The sequence below is a fragment of the Cibotium barometz genome, chromosome 4 (genome assembly GCF_041138505.1).
Source record: "Cibotium barometz isolate CiBa-2024 chromosome 4, ASM4113850v1, whole genome shotgun sequence".
Taxonomy (NCBI): Eukaryota; Viridiplantae; Streptophyta; class Polypodiopsida; order Cyatheales; family Cibotiaceae; genus Cibotium; species Cibotium barometz.
In genome coordinates this window covers 24,884,759-24,902,177 of record NC_141049.1, presented here as the reverse complement: position 1 = coordinate 24,902,177, position 17,419 = coordinate 24,884,759, and the positions used below count along the sequence as shown (strand labels likewise).

The following is a 17,419-nucleotide window of genomic DNA, read 5'->3' as shown; positions in this document are numbered from 1 at the left end:
TAGTAAAGTGTACCTGGTATATCAACCCTAATCCTTGTAGATATGCTAAGGATTGTATCTTGATGCTCTCAGGATACGTTTATAAGAAAGCCAAGGAGTCTTGCAAAAGCAGTGTGCTGCTGCAGATGATCAAGGAAACGTTAAAATAATTCATTATGATAAAATTTATCTTTGGCCATTCTTATCCATAAAGAAAACACCATCTTCATCTCTCAAATTATGCAAACACCATTTCCATCTCTCAAATTATGCAAAATGCATGAGGACATAACATTGGGAGTCCTGCAAGTGCTTGTGCTTGTGTGAACCATGAAATATGTGTGAAAATTAATGAGAATGAGGAGATAATGAGGTGGTGGGATGGTGGGAGATATATTTAGGAGACACCTGAAATTGCTTAATTAAAGGATTAAAGAAAGAAAGATAGAGGTTCAAAGATAATTAAGGCACTAGTTCAGAAAGCTAACATGTTTACAAACATCCTGCCTAGAGGAGTTTGTATTAAAGGTCTTTGTTAGAATGCCAGACAACAATCAACCGGATTTTGCCCTAGAAAAAAATCATAGATAACCTATGGCTGGTGCAAAGAGCAGCCAGTCTGCCATTTCCTTGAGGCCAATTCTGCTCAGACCCACGGGCTCCTCTTAGACAAGATGATGGCAGTCCTCAAGATAAATGTACCTCCATGTACGGAGAGATTATGATGCCAATCGGAGAGAAAACAGAGGTTATAGCACCTCCACAGTCCAAGAGAAGACGGAGATTATAGACGTTCTATTACAACAATGGAAACCCTAGTGCCATAGCCAAATTGCATAATCCACATCAACACTAAAAACCCTAGTGCCATATCCAGGTTACAATATCACAATTTTCTGCTTTAATAAGCATCAAGGCATGATCCATAACCATACTCTATACTTTAGTGCCATACCCATGTTGCATAACAGTAGATACCCTAGTGGTTACATAATCCCACTGTTTTCTGCTTTTAAATTACAATATCAAGATTTGAAACAGATACATGCATCATAGTTCCCTGCTCAAGTAAGTATTATAACACCAATTCACATTTCGAAATATTAGACCCTAGCCTGGACGCAACCAGGGCTTAATCCACATAAACGCTAGCTTATGGCCAGATCAATTACAGTTAAAAGGCCAAATTCAGGATAAATCCTCATGAGCCATAGCTAGAGGACATAATCAAAATTATCTGATGTAGGGGGAGACAATCAAACATAACCTAGCTGCTACCATGGCCAGGGTACCTGATTCACAGTTCTTTTAGTTGTAGTAGAGCTCGAGGCCCATACCGTCATGGATCTCGTAGTCCTTGAGGGTGATGTGATCCTTGTAGATGTTGTACCACTTCTGGATGCGGATCTTCTCTGGGCGGGTGCCCGTCTGCGCGGCCACCAGCTTCTTGAGGTCGCCTATGGTGTCGTCCTCATTGCATTTCACCCGTACCTTCTTGCCCAGCCGGTCGTTTAGCACCACCTCGATCATGATGGCTATGGCGATGGCGCCTCTGCGAGTCCAAAATTAGGGTTACGATTTTGAGAATAGACGAAAAACGAATATACAAATATAGTAACGTCCTCAAATACATAGTTATATAGATGTTTCCATATTTACGGTCCAAAATTAAGGCGGTGGCTTTTTTGTTTTTTTAATAGAGAAAAATTGAAATATTCTAGCAAATTTTTTTCCATATTAAGCTTGAAAACCAGTGGATTAGCGTAAATAAAGAAAAATCAAGAGTTTCTTTCGATTTCATAATGCTTTTTTGCTTGATTAGTCTTTCCTAATTCCTTGCTAACCTACCTATCTAATTTCTACCAGTAAAAACAGAACAATCACACAAAAAACTAGATCTGAGATCTAGGCTTATCCAAAACTTAAATAGAACGGTATCTTAGATTTGCAACTCCTATATGTAACTATGCATTCTAAATTTATCTACCTAGGTCCTAGTATTCTATGTGAATGAGAAACAACAAAATAAATTTGTCTCAATAATAATAGGAAAAACACACAAAAAAACGGGTTTCTTTATGTTTTTTCTTTTTCTTCTTCACACACCTAACCAAATGCGGTACGTGAACGCATCCCTCGCCACACCAGGCTCCAGAGAACAAATAAAAAAGAAAAACAATAGAAGCACAATGGCGCTCCCCTCGGCAATGATCTAAAAATGTTATGGCCCGTTCCGATCTCTCATTGGAACACATTTATAAGAGAAAACAAGAACAAGCAAAACATGTCATGGGAAACTTACTAATCTAGACACGACCCTCTCTTGTTTTTAGAGAGCTCATTCTCTCCTGATCCGTTGTCATATCAACTTGTCATCATCCACTAGGTAGCCACACACTCCTCTCTCTTAGGCCTATGGCAGTTACACAAGCACAAGGATAGAGTATAGAAGCAAGATGAGAGAGTGTCTTGTATTATGAGAGAAAATGAGTAATATACAAGGCCATAAGTTTTTACGTAGATGCTCAAGGCTCACAAGTGGCCTATTGTTTATACAATGCTTAATCTCATAATACATGCATGAAGTACATTCACAAAGGATTCATGCTAGCTTAATATCACATGCATATTGCTTAATCTTATACAGTGCTTAATCTCATAGTACATGCATGAAGTACATTCGCATGGGTTTCATCCTAGCTTACTGTCACACGTTATGAGACCCCTACCCCTCTATCTATATAATAATTTCGGTAGTGAAAACTACACTAAGGGTAGAGTGACTCACTCGAGGCCTCATATCATAATGTCCCAACACTTGGCCATCCCAGCAGCTCAGCTCTCCACCGTCGAACTGGAATAATCCTTATGTGAGGGAAATATGTACGATTTCGCCAGTTGTTTTCCCTTCATAATTACATTACATGAGGGAAATATGTATGATTCCACCAGTTGTTTTCCCTTAATAATTACATTACATCGCGAGCAGCTCCCCAAGGCTCAACAAGAAGTCCAAAGTCCTCAATTATGAAGGAAACTTCTCTATCCTTTTCATAACTTCTAATCTAATTTGTTCTCCCTAAGTTAACTTATTCTAAGATACAAATTGGTTTCATTTTGGAAGGTACCCATAAGCTCAAGTCCATCCTATCACCCACTTTCCAGTGTTTGATCTTTTTCTATATAGACTAGTTCCATAGACTCGGCCAGCCTTGTCCAATCCCATGGGTCTAGCCTTCTGCCCAACCATTGTGCTTATGGAGTCGGTGTAAACTTACATACCTATAATTAAAATTGCCAATTAGCTCATGCACACACGTTCTTTTCATGAAAACAAAAAGTTATAAAATTTTTTTAAACATAACATCTATAAGTTTCTCGTGTCCAAATAATAATCATTATCACATATCACTGAGAGTAACACATCACAATGTCATAGCAAACATCATAATATATCTCCTTGCACCACGATCGTGATTCTCAAATAAGACAGCATGCGCCATTGAGCCCAATCACTCCTAGATCTCTACGTGGACGAGTGCATGGAGAAGCCCACATGATCACATCCACCAAAATCTACAATCCCACTATCCTTTCTACTAGTCCATCACCTATCCTAGAAGCTAGTGCACACTGCAGTACCAGGGTTAGGGTCCACATATGTTTAGTCCCATACCTAGTAACCAAGCATCACCCTCCCCGAATCACACCAATTGTGCCAAGAGTACACCCACATTCGGCTGAGGGGGTTCAAGGTCTGCCTTTGAGTGTGATGCACCCCGTGGATGAGTAATCTATAAACATGTGTGGTACCTTCACTAGCTTCCACAAGTAAACAACACATATATGACCCTCTTCTGTGAAAATCCATCGCCACAAGTGTGTGGTAGAAGCTTAACTCGAAGGTCTTAATCTTTGTATCTTGTAGGATGCCCAATGGTTTAGTTATGTTCTCGCAAGCTTGACCATGAGGCTTGTGCCTACGAGTGGTTGGCTTCCCCAGGCCTCCTGATTCTGTTGACACCAGCACCACCATCCAAGATTGTTGAGACCATCGTTCCTTTATAAATGACAAGTAAATTGCATTTATTTCATCGCTTTCAAACACTTGGGCACTTTCATCTTTCCTTTCTTCTTAGCTATGGAAGGAGAGCGCTTAATGTGGCATAGATTATCCTCCTTCTCTTCAAGTTCAATAGTTTGTACTTGGTCATTTGCTCAAGAACTACCTCTAGTTCAGACTGTACCTTCCTCACAAGCTCTTGGGCTTGTTTCATTCGCTCTTTCTCTAGCACGAGGTTAGGGTACTCTTTGAGTTTCTTTGGAAGGTTTGCATAATCAATGGGTTTCTTTTCTTTGGGAAGAGCTGGTTTAAATAGATTGCTCGTCGTTGTCTCTGCATGACGAGGGAAGAGCTAGTTTAAAAAGGAGATCGCTCCGTGAGGGAGGCAGCTTCTGAACTATCGTCCGAACCACTTTCAATGGTCACGACATTGTTACCCTTGACAATAGATCTTGCATTGTATTCCCACAAGCTCTTTGAGGTCTTCTTCTTCTTGACCTCTGGGTTTGGTTTATTAGCCTTTTTAGGGACTATTGTGCAGTCTTTGGGGCTTACGCCTCTAGCTCTTGGGGCGTTGGATTTAAGGTCAAGCTTTTTGCCTCTTCATTACCTTGGATGTTTCCTTGTTGGCAACTGCCCTCAACTTGGTCTAGATGTTTCTTTGTTGGCAACTGCCCTCAAATTGGTCTTCTAGAGCCTTAGGATAGCATTAAGGGGGAATGTATGAATAAGTCCTCCTTCTACACTTAACAAGTTAAGGCTCTCGTCGAAGTGGCTCTGATGCTCTGGTCACTAGGGTGATTGTCACTCTATTGGAACAATCATTAAAAGCATGTTCGGATCCTCACTTGTAGCATGTGCCTCCATATGGAATGACATTGGGGTTTGGCACTAGATTCAAAGATGGAGTTGGGGCATTAGGTGTGATGGTTCTATGAGGACAATTGGCAACATGATGTGTGTCCTTACAATGAGAACATTACAAAGGTGGCCTGCATGTCATATTGGTGAGGTCCCTCACTCTTTGGTGCACCACGGCCTTAAACAAAGAAGTATAGTTAATGGGGCTGGAGGCTGTTCAAGATATCCATATGAATCATATTTCTCATATGACTCATAGATCTCATGTTCTAGACTCTCAGAGTCCGATGGCCATGTACTGGTGCAGTTCCAGGAGGAATCAGTGGTGATATCGAAGGTGGGTATGGCATTGGTACATGCCTCTCGATATAGGATTCTGATGAATGGCGCACCATGAGGAATTGGTTGGGCTGGTAATACCAGAGGTGGGCATGGCATTGGCACACACCTCTCGATATAGGATTCTGATGAGAATGGGTGCCATATTATGCATTGGTTAAGAAGCATTTGGTATGGGTGGTAGGGCTAGTGGTTGCTTTGGCACCAAGAGCATAGGTTATGGTGTGGAGTTTCCCTGGTACCTACAATGGGTTGTATTGTGGTTAATTCCTAAAAATATCAGATAAATCTCTGGATAAAAAGGGGATAAATGAAGGAAAAGAGAACTGGAGATGACATGTCCAACACCTCCTCTTAGCTCCAACACGGGGGTCCGACTCCCATACGGGTAAGGAGCTGATCAATAGTATCTCGAGGAAGAGGTTTGGTGAAGAGATCAACAACATTTTTCTAAGAAGGATAATACTCCAGTGTGCCGTCATTGACGACCAGCTCACGAATAAAGTGAAAGTGGACCTCAATATGTTTGGTCTTGCCATGGAATGATGAAGTTCAAGCCATCTGTAACAATATGGATTGGAGAATCCAAGAGTACATCAAGATTGATCAACATCTTGAACAACCATAACAACTCACAATAGGTATCCAGATAAGCACAGTACTCAACCTTAGTAGAAGATAATGAAATCTTATTCTAATTCCTAGATCTCCAGGAAATAAGACTAGAACTAAGAGTGAAGCAATAACCAGAAGTGGATCATCGGGTATCCTACTCACTTTCAAAAAAGACATTAGAGTATCCAACAAGCTCAATGCCTTTTCTGAAAGGGAGACCATAGTCCAAGAGAAAATGTCGGGCCTAGTATAAGTCAAATAAATAAGAGAACCAACAAGCCTCCGGTACTGTGTACTGTCCTCAAAGAGGGGAGAGGGAACATCATGGGAGAGCTTGGAGTTAGGATCCATCGAACAAGAAATTAGATGGCACTTGATCATCCCAAATGTCTCCAAGAGCTACTTGCAAATATATGTATTGGCTAAGAAACACTCTATCCGAAGACTAATAGACCTCCATCCCAAGAAAGTAGTGGAGAAGTCCTAAATCAGTCATCTCAAAGGTGAGAGCTAAATATGACTGAAGCTATTCAATCTTGGCAAGATGCGAGCTAGTGTGATCAATAAATCATCAACATATAAGACAATCAAGCAGAGCAAAGTCTTGAGCAAAGACACAAAGATTGTTGTCTACAAAGAATCTCTAGAATCCAAGGAAAGAAATAATGCATCAATCTTATCATACCACGCCTTGGGTGCCTATTTTAGACCATAAAGGGCTTTGTGCAATCTGTACACCTTACACTCATGTCCGGGAATGTGAAAACCTTGAGGTTGTTCAACATACACCTCCTCATGTAAGTCACCATTAAGAAAGGCAGACTTGACATCCATTTGGTAAATTGGCCATGAGTAGAAAGAGCAAGAACTGTCTGGATGGTGGGGTATCTAGTTGTAGGAGCAAAAGTTTCCTCATAATCCACGCCCTCAATCTGAGAGTACCCCTTTGCAACCAATCTAGATTTGTGTTTTTCCAAAGATTCATTAGCATGAAACTTGGTCTTAAAGATGCACTTGACCCCAATAACCTGCCGATGTAGAGGCCGGTCCACAAGCTCCCATGTACGATTCCTCTCAATGGAATCAATCTCGGCCTCCATCGCTGCAAGCCACTCCGGAAGAGCAAGAGCCTCTTTAGCCGTAGTAGGCTCATATGATTGTATCACTATGATAATTACGGCAAGGTTACAAGAATGACAAAGCTGTTGTAATCTATGTGCCCGTGTCAAAGATTGTGTTGAAGAAACAACAAGTTGATGAAGTTCCATATCGAAGAGATGAGAATCACGAACAGTGGTTTCTGGCCATCGTGGAATCTTGGGGGTAATCCTCCATTGCTGCACAGAAGTAGGAGAAGGATGAGAAGAAGAAGCTGGGGCAGGAGGAAGTGGGGGTGGAGGCAGGGGGAATTGGGGGTGGAGGCAAGGGGTAAAGAAGTTGATGGTGGAGAAGGAGGAAGTGGGGATGGGGGTGGAGGCAGGGGGTAAAGAAGTTGATGGTGGAGAAGGTGGTGGTGGAGTTGGGGTGGCAGAGGAAGGAGGGAGAATCATATGATGAGGGTTTAACAAAGTGAACAACATCGCGAGAAATCACCAAGGATCATATGATGAGGGTTTAACAAAGTGAACAACATCGCGAGAAATCACCAAGGATCACAACTCTGGATCCCATAATCTATAAGCTTTGGAATCATAGCTAGCGAGAATCATATGATGAGGGTTTAACAAAGTGAACAACATCGCGAGAAATCACCAAGGATCACAACTCTGGATCCCATAATCTATAAGCTTTGGAATCATAGCTATATCCAAGGAATTTGCACCTCCTAGACTTGGGATCAAATTTGGATCTTTTAGAGCGAGGGATGTGAAAATAGGACCAAAAACCCTGAAATGAGAGACGGAAGGTTTCTATCTAGTAAAAGCCTCCTTTAGAGTCATATGAGAAACTACTTTTATAGGAGAACGGTTGATGATGTAAATAGAAGTGCTCAGAGAAGAAGGCACTCCTATAATGAGCTCCTGTAGAGAGCGAGACTCTTGCATGTCCTGTGTGCTGTTGGATGTATTGTGGAACACTTGTCTTTGGTCGTATAGAAAAAGAGACATGTCTCATTTTCCCTATAGTTGTTGGGTTGTTTGATGGTCATGGTCTACTTGGCATAAACCTAGCTTACGATGGACACCAAATGTTTGAAACATTATGGCATCTGACATGGTTCGACCACTTTTGTGTGGGAGAAAACCTTGAGGTTTCAGATCCTTCTCTCACTAGAGTTGTACCCAAAAATAGGGTAATTGAAGGCATACTTCATAAAATTTAAGGTGTTGTTAACATAGCCAGTTGTGGTGAATCCAAAGCTTGGAGGCCCATGGTGGGTCTTGAATCCAAGGGTTCTATTATCCCTCCACACACCAAACACGTATATGTTTCGTTATCTCATCTCCTCCTAAAGTTACTTGCTTGAGGTATATTCATAGAAGTCCAACCTTCTTAATAGGGGAGCACTCTAGTATTGGCATCTAACATGGTTTAACCACTTTTGTGTGGGAGAAAACCTTGAGGTTTCAGATCCTTCTCTCACTAGAGTTGTACCCAAAAATAGGGTAATTGAAGGCATACTTCATAAAATTTAAGGTGTTGTTAACATAGCCAGTTGTGGTGAATCCAAAGCTTGGAGGCCCATGGTGGCTCTTGAATCCAAGGGTTCTATTATCCCTCCACACATGTATATGTTTCGTTATCTCATCTCCTCCTAAAGCTACTTGCTTGAGGTATATTCATAGAAGTCCAACCTTCTTAATAGGGGATCACTCTAGTAAGTGCTAGTCGTTAACTAGGATCGAATGCTTGGTGGGTTTGAGAAGGTCTGGTTTGATGTGCTACAGTGGACTATATTTTCGTTAGGGTCCACATCAAAGGTCCTTTGGTGTCTCTAGATCAAGTCTTAGAATGATTTTAGACAAGTTTTTTTTAATTAATTTTTTTGAAGTTTCCTTTTTGCTATTAGGCTCACGTGCCTAGGTTCATGCCTCTAGACTCACACATGCTATTAGGCTCACGTGCCTAGGTTCATGCCTCTAGACTCACATGTGCAAGCTCATGTTTTTGGGCTCACGTCAAGTTCATGTCTCTAGGCTCATGTATGCAGATTCATGTCTCTTGGATCACGTATACAGGTTCATGAATACAAGGTCACATGTATTGGCTCACATATGTAGACTCAATGACTTTTTTTTTATGAACTCATCTCATGCCTTTTTTTATATAAACTCGAATCACGTACTTCCCTCATATGAAATATGCCTACTTAGGGTACGAAAATCTAGGAAAAGAGCCCATAACAAGATTGGTGTGCAATAATTAGATAATAAATGTACTTAATTTCCCAATAAGAATTTCCCCTCAAATTTGTAGCTGATACAAATTTTATGACAATAAAATATTCCAAGGACATGCATAGGTGGGTCTGTACAGGTAATAAGTGAACTTAATTCCCCAATAAGCTAGAAATGAGGGCTACTGAGGCACTACAAATCCCTTGGTCCAGACCTTCCTCCAATTTAAGCTCCCAGTGAAGAACCATGCTCTTAAGTAATCACAATCTATCAGAACCCCAATCGTGTAGAACATCTATACTCCTAAGCCATGGACAACCAATGAGTAAAGAGTAGGCCCCTTTGAGTTCAAGAAGCCGGATTCACAAAGTCCAGTAGGAATGGTATCCATTGGATTACTGTAGTGACACCTTCTACTAGGCCAATAGGGGTCACCTGCCATTGGTCGGCCATCCAAACACAGAAGTTGGCTGGCCACATCACCACGTCACCTTGAGGCCTATTGCATGGAGTGTGAATTTGGGCATGAGGTTCACCCCAGATCCATCATCAACAATTACCCCAGAAAGTGGGGTACCATGAATCTCCACATAGAGGTGGGGACTCCGGTAGTCTATAAGGGAGGGATTGGTACAACTAATACCCATGCAACTAGCAACACCAGAGGGGAGGAGAAACCCACCATACTGCCCACCACCACTAAAATTGGTGGTCGTTACCATTGAGTTGCTCCAATAGTGTACTGAGACATTGTCGGATGTTTAGGCTAATCCGGAGCAAATCAAAGAGGTTCACTGACATAGTATTTCCCTTGAGTAGATCCTCCACAGAGAAAGGTGTAAGTTGTGGTTTGAAATGTGGAAGAAAGGGGGTAGGTGGTGTGTCTGACATGGAAGGTTAGTTGTGGAGGTCCTTGAAGGCTTGCAAGAAATACTGATCTATAACTATGAGAGGGATGGGTAGAGCCTTGTCATTTGGCTCATCCCCTTGTTTCTCTTTAGGCATGGCCTTCCTCTATGATCTGGTGACCATTGTGGTGGATGGCATATCTTCATGGATAGGTGTTGGGGGTGTGATAGACACTCCCAGTGTGGGAGAGGGAGGTTGGCAAGTGGACGGAGGATTTCCTATAGAGACTAAGTGGGTGGTTGGGGTTGGAAATGTGAAGTCTAAGGATGTGGATGCCCTTTGCTTGGGGCAATCTTGGGTATAATGATTGATAATGCCAGCAGGGTGGCAAAGCACCTTCAAGAAGGGGAAACCGCTTTGGTAATGACCATATTCCCCACATCTATAGCAAAGGACAAGACGATTTCAAGGTTGGGGAGGGTGAATAGGGCGGTTCATGGGGGTTGTTGCCATGGTTGTTGGTGCAAGAGGAGTAGGGAAGAGTAGTGGAAGGTAGGTCACGTGGGGAGTGGGTGGGCAAGGAGGAGGTTTAGTAGCATCATGGAAGGGTTGTGGAATGACAAAGGCAACTATAGAATAATGGTCAAGGTTGGGGACTGCCGAGGTGGAATGAGGAGTGTGTGGTTGATGGAGTTGATGGAACCCCTTGAGGTAGTACCAATCTTTTCTTCGTGTCCTCATTTTTCACAAAAGGAGCAGTACCTCCTTTTGGGCATTCTTGGACGGTGTGTCCAAGTGACTAGCATATAGCACACCACTGCCCCTTGGCTTCATGCTGAGTCTTCAAATCTTAAATCTCCCTTTTGAGTTAGAGCAGTGCACTTTTCTTGCTCGAAGGTTTCGCCATCACTTTGAGTGCCTCAAAAGCTCCTGGTTCAACTAAGCCACCGGGTCATCCGATTGTGTCATTGTTGGATGTATAGAGCCTACATCACGCTCAAACATAAGTCGTGCATTTTCAAGTTGGGAGGCTAGCTCCTAGAATTCCAGTAATGTTGTTGGTGTGGGTTCACTCTCTTGAATCTTCTGCTGGGTGGACCTGGGTAAGGCTTATGTCACCCACTGACGCAAGCATAAAGTCGAGAGGGTAAGTCGGTAAGCAGGCCACCATCACTGTGGTTTGTGTCATGAGTTTTGACACTCTCTCCCCTGGTAGCAATTGGATCTTCCATAGCTCTTGGAGAATGCGGTCCTCATAGTTATCATGATAGAAGGTCCAGAGGAAGATTTCATTCAAGGTGGTCTAGTCTATAAAGTAGTCGACTGGAAACTAACTGAACTACTTGTCTACAGAACCTTGGAGAGCGGATGGAAAGAGCACCAAGAAGGCACCCAATGGAGATGAATGGTCATCCACATCCTCAGTGGATGATCCTTTGAAGGTGGGAAGCTTGACATTGACTCGGCCCAGCACTGTGGAAAGGGGTTCTATGCTAGGAGGATTGGTTGGACCACAGGGGTTAGCTTGGTCTCTCGCATTGCCAAGGGTGGGGTTACCAAGGTTAGTCACCATAGGAAGAGGTGGAAGAGGGTCCCTAGGTGGTACATATAGTTGAACCTTGACTATGGCCGTGTATTGAGATAGGACTCTTAGATGGGTGTACTAGACTACCACGAGAGCGTGTGTTGGACTTGCAAAACGAGGATGCAACATAGAAAGAGGACACAACGTAGAAGAAAGGGTGAGCTAACAAGATTCCCACTTTCAAGAGTCCCACCAGGCATGCTAAATTTTAGTGTACCTATAAAACAAGGCTAGTTGCCCGCCACCAGCACACTACGTGGTGGCTCTTCTCTAGACAATATGTCCAGAGTCCTCGACACTCACAATGCAACGCTATGTAGTGAAACACAACACAAGAAGAGACGAGACTATGGAAGGAGTGAGAACAATTTCACTACTTAGAGAACACTGATACATGTCCTTCACTATAGCGTGCACACTCAGTAGAGGTCACAATGAAGAGGACGACGTAGATCAAGCTAATGATAAAACACATGGTACAAGTGGTATGAAGGATGAGCATAAAGGATGTCCTCCAAGGTGAGATAAGGATGTCCTTCAAGGTGGGATAAGGATGTCCTCCAAGAAGATGAGTGAGAGATGAAGAATGAAAGATGTTGGATATCCTATAAAATGAGTCGAGGGACGATATATGCATGAGGTCTAGTCCGTGGCATCTCCTATCTTTGGTGGATGCCATGGGTGGCAGCGTAGCCTTTGGTAGAATCTCCTATCTCTAGAGATGCCGCTGGAGTGTCATTTGGTGTCATCAGTGCCGTTGGAGCCTTCAATGTTGCGAATGATCCCAATGCTTGGCGCCTTCGTTGAATTACTATGATGGTGTGACACTGCGGTGGACAGTTCGTGTTGCTGACGACAGTCCATGTGGGCACCCTTGGTGGCTACAAAGGGTGTAAACCCACAACGAGACTTTATGTTGAGGTTAATCTCAATGACTAAGTGTTTGCACTAGTGTAGGAGGCCTAGGATGCCCGAGTACCTGATTTTTAAGCTTTGGCCGCCCAAGGGTGTAAACACTAAATACAAATTAGATAAGGTCTCTTGTAACCAAAACCTCTCATTCTCTTATGCATAAGCTAAGAGTGATCTTCTTCTCTACTCTCTTGCCTCTTGCCTATTATGATTAGAGCTCTTGTATGTTCATTGCATTTATGTGTGTGTGTGTGTGTGTGTGTGTGTGTGTGTGTGTGTGTGTGTGAGAGAGAGAGAGAGAGAGAGAGAGAGAGAGAGAGAGAGAGAGAGAGAGAGATTAAGTGAGGAGAGGGTCGAGTTTCCTTGGCGTGCGGTGGAAAGACGAGCAGATTGAGGCTCTTGGGTGCTTCTGCACGGTAAAAATGCTACCTATGATGAGAATCCCAGGTAAATTGCTTTCACACGAGGTGAGTGACACACCCCGATTTTATATTTTATAAGCTAGGCCATGGTATATTGGTTTCTCAGTTGAGCTGTTTGTGCGCTCGAGTATGGTTGGGCAAAGCCCCATGATATTGGGTTGTTCGTTGTATCCTTTCCATGGTATTAGGGCCTTCCATAAGTTGTGCCGTTGTGCTATCTCGTAGGGAATAAACCAACGGCATAGCCACAATGCATTTTAAATGCTTGTATAGTTTAATTATGTTATATTTCTCATTTTTTTAAGAATGGAGTAGAAAGGAAATCTTAGAAAACCCTTTATTTTATTGTTCTTGTTTTATGTTGCATATTCTTATTATCTTAATAAATCTATGTTTAGTTTTTCTTGCTACCCTTAAACTGTCTTTTAATTTCTACAATTTCTATTTGATAATTTTTTTTCTTTTTCAATTTTTGTTCATTTTTCATTTTCGCACAGAAAAACAATAATTTAGGCTTGAAATTGAATGAATTTGGTTAAACTGACTTAAAAATTGGTTTTCAAGCATGGGATTTATCCTAATTTTGACTCTCTACATGAAGAAATTGGGATAAAAACAATGATTTGGGTAAGATTTGCAAACCATATTACTTTTTTTATTTTGTAAGTTTTTTGCATTTTTACATTAGTGCTTATAATGAGGATTAACTTGGCTTAATCCTCATGTAATTTGGGCCACTAGTTGTTAGCCTTTTGGCTAACTGTATCAAAGACCCAAAAAAAATTACAATTTTCCATAGTTAAGGTGTAGGCGCAACGAGGTTGAATCTTCGACGTTGTTTCTATTTGACCCAAAACCGATTGATCTAGCCACGAGCAGGTTGAATCAAGCTCTCCACAGAGGCCTTCGAGGACCGAACCCACATATGTGGCAAAATACGGGGATGACTTGTGGCTAGGGGTGAATCAAAGAGCTACGACTCCGTTCCTTTGTTGAAATCCGAAGGACCACAAGAACCTACAGGCGGGAATATGAGTAGGGACCCACAACTATAGGAAACAACCTCTGGTCAACCAAAAAATAGTGCATTATTTATTTTTTAGTAATGTCTAGTAGTGCGCTTAATTAAAAATCCAAAAAAACAAAATCAGCCTGAAACATCCCTGTAGTCCTAAACAGCCTGTAATGATATGTAGTTACGATCTGGGTGCTTTTTAGAGATAGGTTTAGAGGAAACTGTGTCGACCCAATTAGGCTCTTACCAACCTATCTTTGTCTTGGGATGCTCTTCAAGAACGAGATTCAATGTGATACTAGGCCTAAGACTATTAACAAGTAGCGACACTTCCTCCAATCTGGAAGGGATACTGGACCTAGGGGAGAAAAGCCCACTCAAATGCAATAAACTCTAAAAGATACCACTAGAGCTTGATAGGCGGCATGACCAATTACTTCAGGGGTTTGGCTTTGGTTATAACCTCTACACCTAAGTAGGTAGCATATCAATTTAGGGATGAGGGAGTTGAGATTAGCAGTGTCACCTTACACATGAGCCCCATGCACGTGGAAATCCCCCAAGCTTGATTGGAAACCCAATGCCTATAGACTAAAACCTTGCCCAAACCTTACTACCAGATGGCAGGACTAAAGAGGAAGTGCAAGAAGTAGAAGCCCTAATCCAAGCTTAGGGAAAAATAGGAAGAAACGTTAGGTCAGGCCCAATAATGATTAGCCACCCAAACTGCATCAATTATCCATGTGACTGATAGCCTAGAGAGTGCCAAACCACATGAATTCATATCCAAGGTGGATCTAGGCGTAAGATTCTCATACATTACTCCAAACCAAGAGCCACAAATTCGATGTAACCCAGGAAACATTGATAAACCTGTCTATGGGCCTTATTTATGGTGTTAGCTAGGAGGAAATTAAGCAAGTTGTCTTTACTTCCACATATGAGGAAGAGAAACTTTGGATTGTTGTGGAATGTATTCAGGCTATTGTAGAGCAAGAGAGACCTAGACAGGAAATCACTATACCTATACAACTTTTGGTGACATAGGTTGGGACAAGCAATACGCGAGGTCCTACCTTGAGTGAGATGGAAACACCATCAATAAGCCCTATTGATCCCACATATGTGGTGACACCTGGCTACATGATGGACCAAGCACTGAATACAGTTATTGTTCCTCAAGGTTATGCAAGATTCCAAGAATCTACTAGCATGAGCTTCACATTCCTAGACTATAGAGAGGTATCCACTCAAGATACTGTTAACACAATTCTAGACTCTATGGTATTGGGTACTACACCACTCATAACGACGTCGCTTGTGACTAACTACATAACATAAATAAGGCCCATAGCCAAGTTCATCAAGGTTTCCTGGGTTGCATTGAATCGCAGCTAACACCACAAATATCATTGTCGAGATGGTTGACGGGGACTATCGCCAAACCTATCGGGATGTTATGCGATTTAAAGATCAAGGTTCTTAAACATCATGTTAAACATGCTTTCATTGTTATGGAATTTCCCAAACAACCTAAATTATATATGATGATCTTAGAATGCCCCTTCGTGAGAGAGACAAAGATGGTGCATGACTGGTCTTTCTAAGAACCATGTCTACCTCCAATTTGATGATCCCATCATTAGGGTTGATCTTGTGACTGGCCGCGTATATTATATGGGTAGTGGAGGACTTTTCGAACACCACGCCACTCATTCAGCCCCATTGTCATACTGCTATACTTGTAGAGAAGAGACCGATGTAGGGTACAACCCACCCTACAAGGATGTTGAAAAATAATCTATTGAGCTTGAAGATGATTTAATGAATACATATGATGACTATAATCAATAGTTAGGGAACTAGAGGATCTATATAGGTTACACTTGATGGTGAAGAGCTTCCCAAAGAGTTTGCCATTACAAATGATTCGTGCTTTGCATTCTTATGTTGAAGGGATTGGTTATAGTGAACTTGAGTCCACATGGGATGACTCTGAAACAAGCACCAATGGTGGTGAGGAGTTTGAAACAGAGACTGGAAGTGACACCAACTCCTCAAATACTACGAGCAAAAAAGAACTGATAACATCAAGAGAAACCGTGAAGTGAAACCAAAACTGCAAGGAACAGGTCTGAATCTGATATTGAGTCCCAATCTAAAGAAAGGAATGAAGTTTCTCAAAACACGAGGCTTGAGTATCTCTGAAAATGGCAGAGATAAAAATGACATGGTGCCAATCATCATAAAAGGCTACAAGAGAGAACAAGTGCTACCCAATGGCTATAGTGTGCTGGTGTGTTCAATGCGTATCATAAAAATTCATTAACGATTGGGGAGAGGAACTACAAAGAGTTATGTATGGCAACCCTCCTCCCCACTAAGTTGATAGCCAAAATCAATGTCACCACCGATGAACCAAAACTTAATCATTCCGCTAGGTGGAAGAAGAACAAAGAGATGGCCCAAAAAGAGACGGAAGTGGAAGCTGCAACTAAGGCAATTGAAGAAAATTAGAAGCCAACACCTAACTCATGCCCTGCCCCAGAGCACAATAAATGTTTTATGATTGGAGATCGCAAAGTAAGTTTTTAGCAATGCCATATGAAAACCGATAAGTGAGGAAGAAGGAGGCTATTATGATGGTCCAGTTAAAGTAAAGGAAGTAGATTTGGTTGAATCTAGGAAAGACCCTAAGATAATCTTTATGGCAAAAGACCTCACTCCGAGTCAAGAAGAACTCATTGACTCCTCAAGGAATATAAGGATTTCTTCGCATGGACTTACCATGATAAAAAGGGAGTACCTACTAAGGTTGTGCAACACACACAATCCCCATGGTACCAAATGCTAAACATTTCTATTAGTTCCCTTATCCAATGATTCCAAAGTAAGCTAAGATTGTTAAAGAAGAGATAGACAAGCTCATCGAATGTGGATTCATCTATGAGATTGAACATTTGGACTAGGTGTCACCCATTATAGTTATGCCTGAAAAGAATGGAAAATTGTGAGTATGTGTCAATCCCTACAATAACAAGACGAGATCATTATCCCTTGCGTCGTATTCAGAACACATACTCGAACGAGTAGCTAGCAAGGAAGCATACAACTTTTTAGATGGGTATTCAGGATATAACCAAATTTCCATTGCTCTAGAGGATCACACTAAAACTTCTTTTATTACAAAACACAAAGTTTATGCTTATAAAGTTATGCCATTTGGCTTGCAAATGCACTAGCCACATTCCAATGGCTTATGAACACTGTCTTTAAATATTTCCTATAAGGACATTTCTTGACACTTTCTTAGATTATTTATGCATTCATTTGCCATGGAAGGAGCATTTATCTTGCTTACAAAAGGTATTTTAATGATTTATTGCGTATCTCTAAACCCATTCAAGTTCCAATTATGGGTTAAACACAAAGTCATCATAG

General features: G+C 41.7%; 1 protein-coding gene across 1 annotated transcript; it reads right to left on the bottom strand.

Moving 5' to 3' along the window:
• Window positions 1-901: 901 nt before the first annotated feature.
• On the bottom strand, window positions 902-1,584 carry LOC147639076 (ubiquitin-like protein 5). Its single transcript, XM_086787216.1, has one exon. It carries the CDS (start codon window positions 1,507-1,509, stop codon window positions 1,288-1,290), a length of 222 nt encoding a protein of 73 aa, XP_086643342.1. The 5' UTR covers window positions 1,510-1,584; the 3' UTR covers window positions 902-1,287.
• Between the last annotated feature and the right edge of the window lie 15,835 nt (window positions 1,585-17,419).

Bases quoted from the DNA above. Each gene is read 5' to 3' on its own strand.
- LOC147639076 (XM_086787216.1), bottom strand. From the start codon at position 1,509: ATGATCGAGGTGGTGCTAAACGACCGGCTGGGCAAGAAGGTACGGGTG.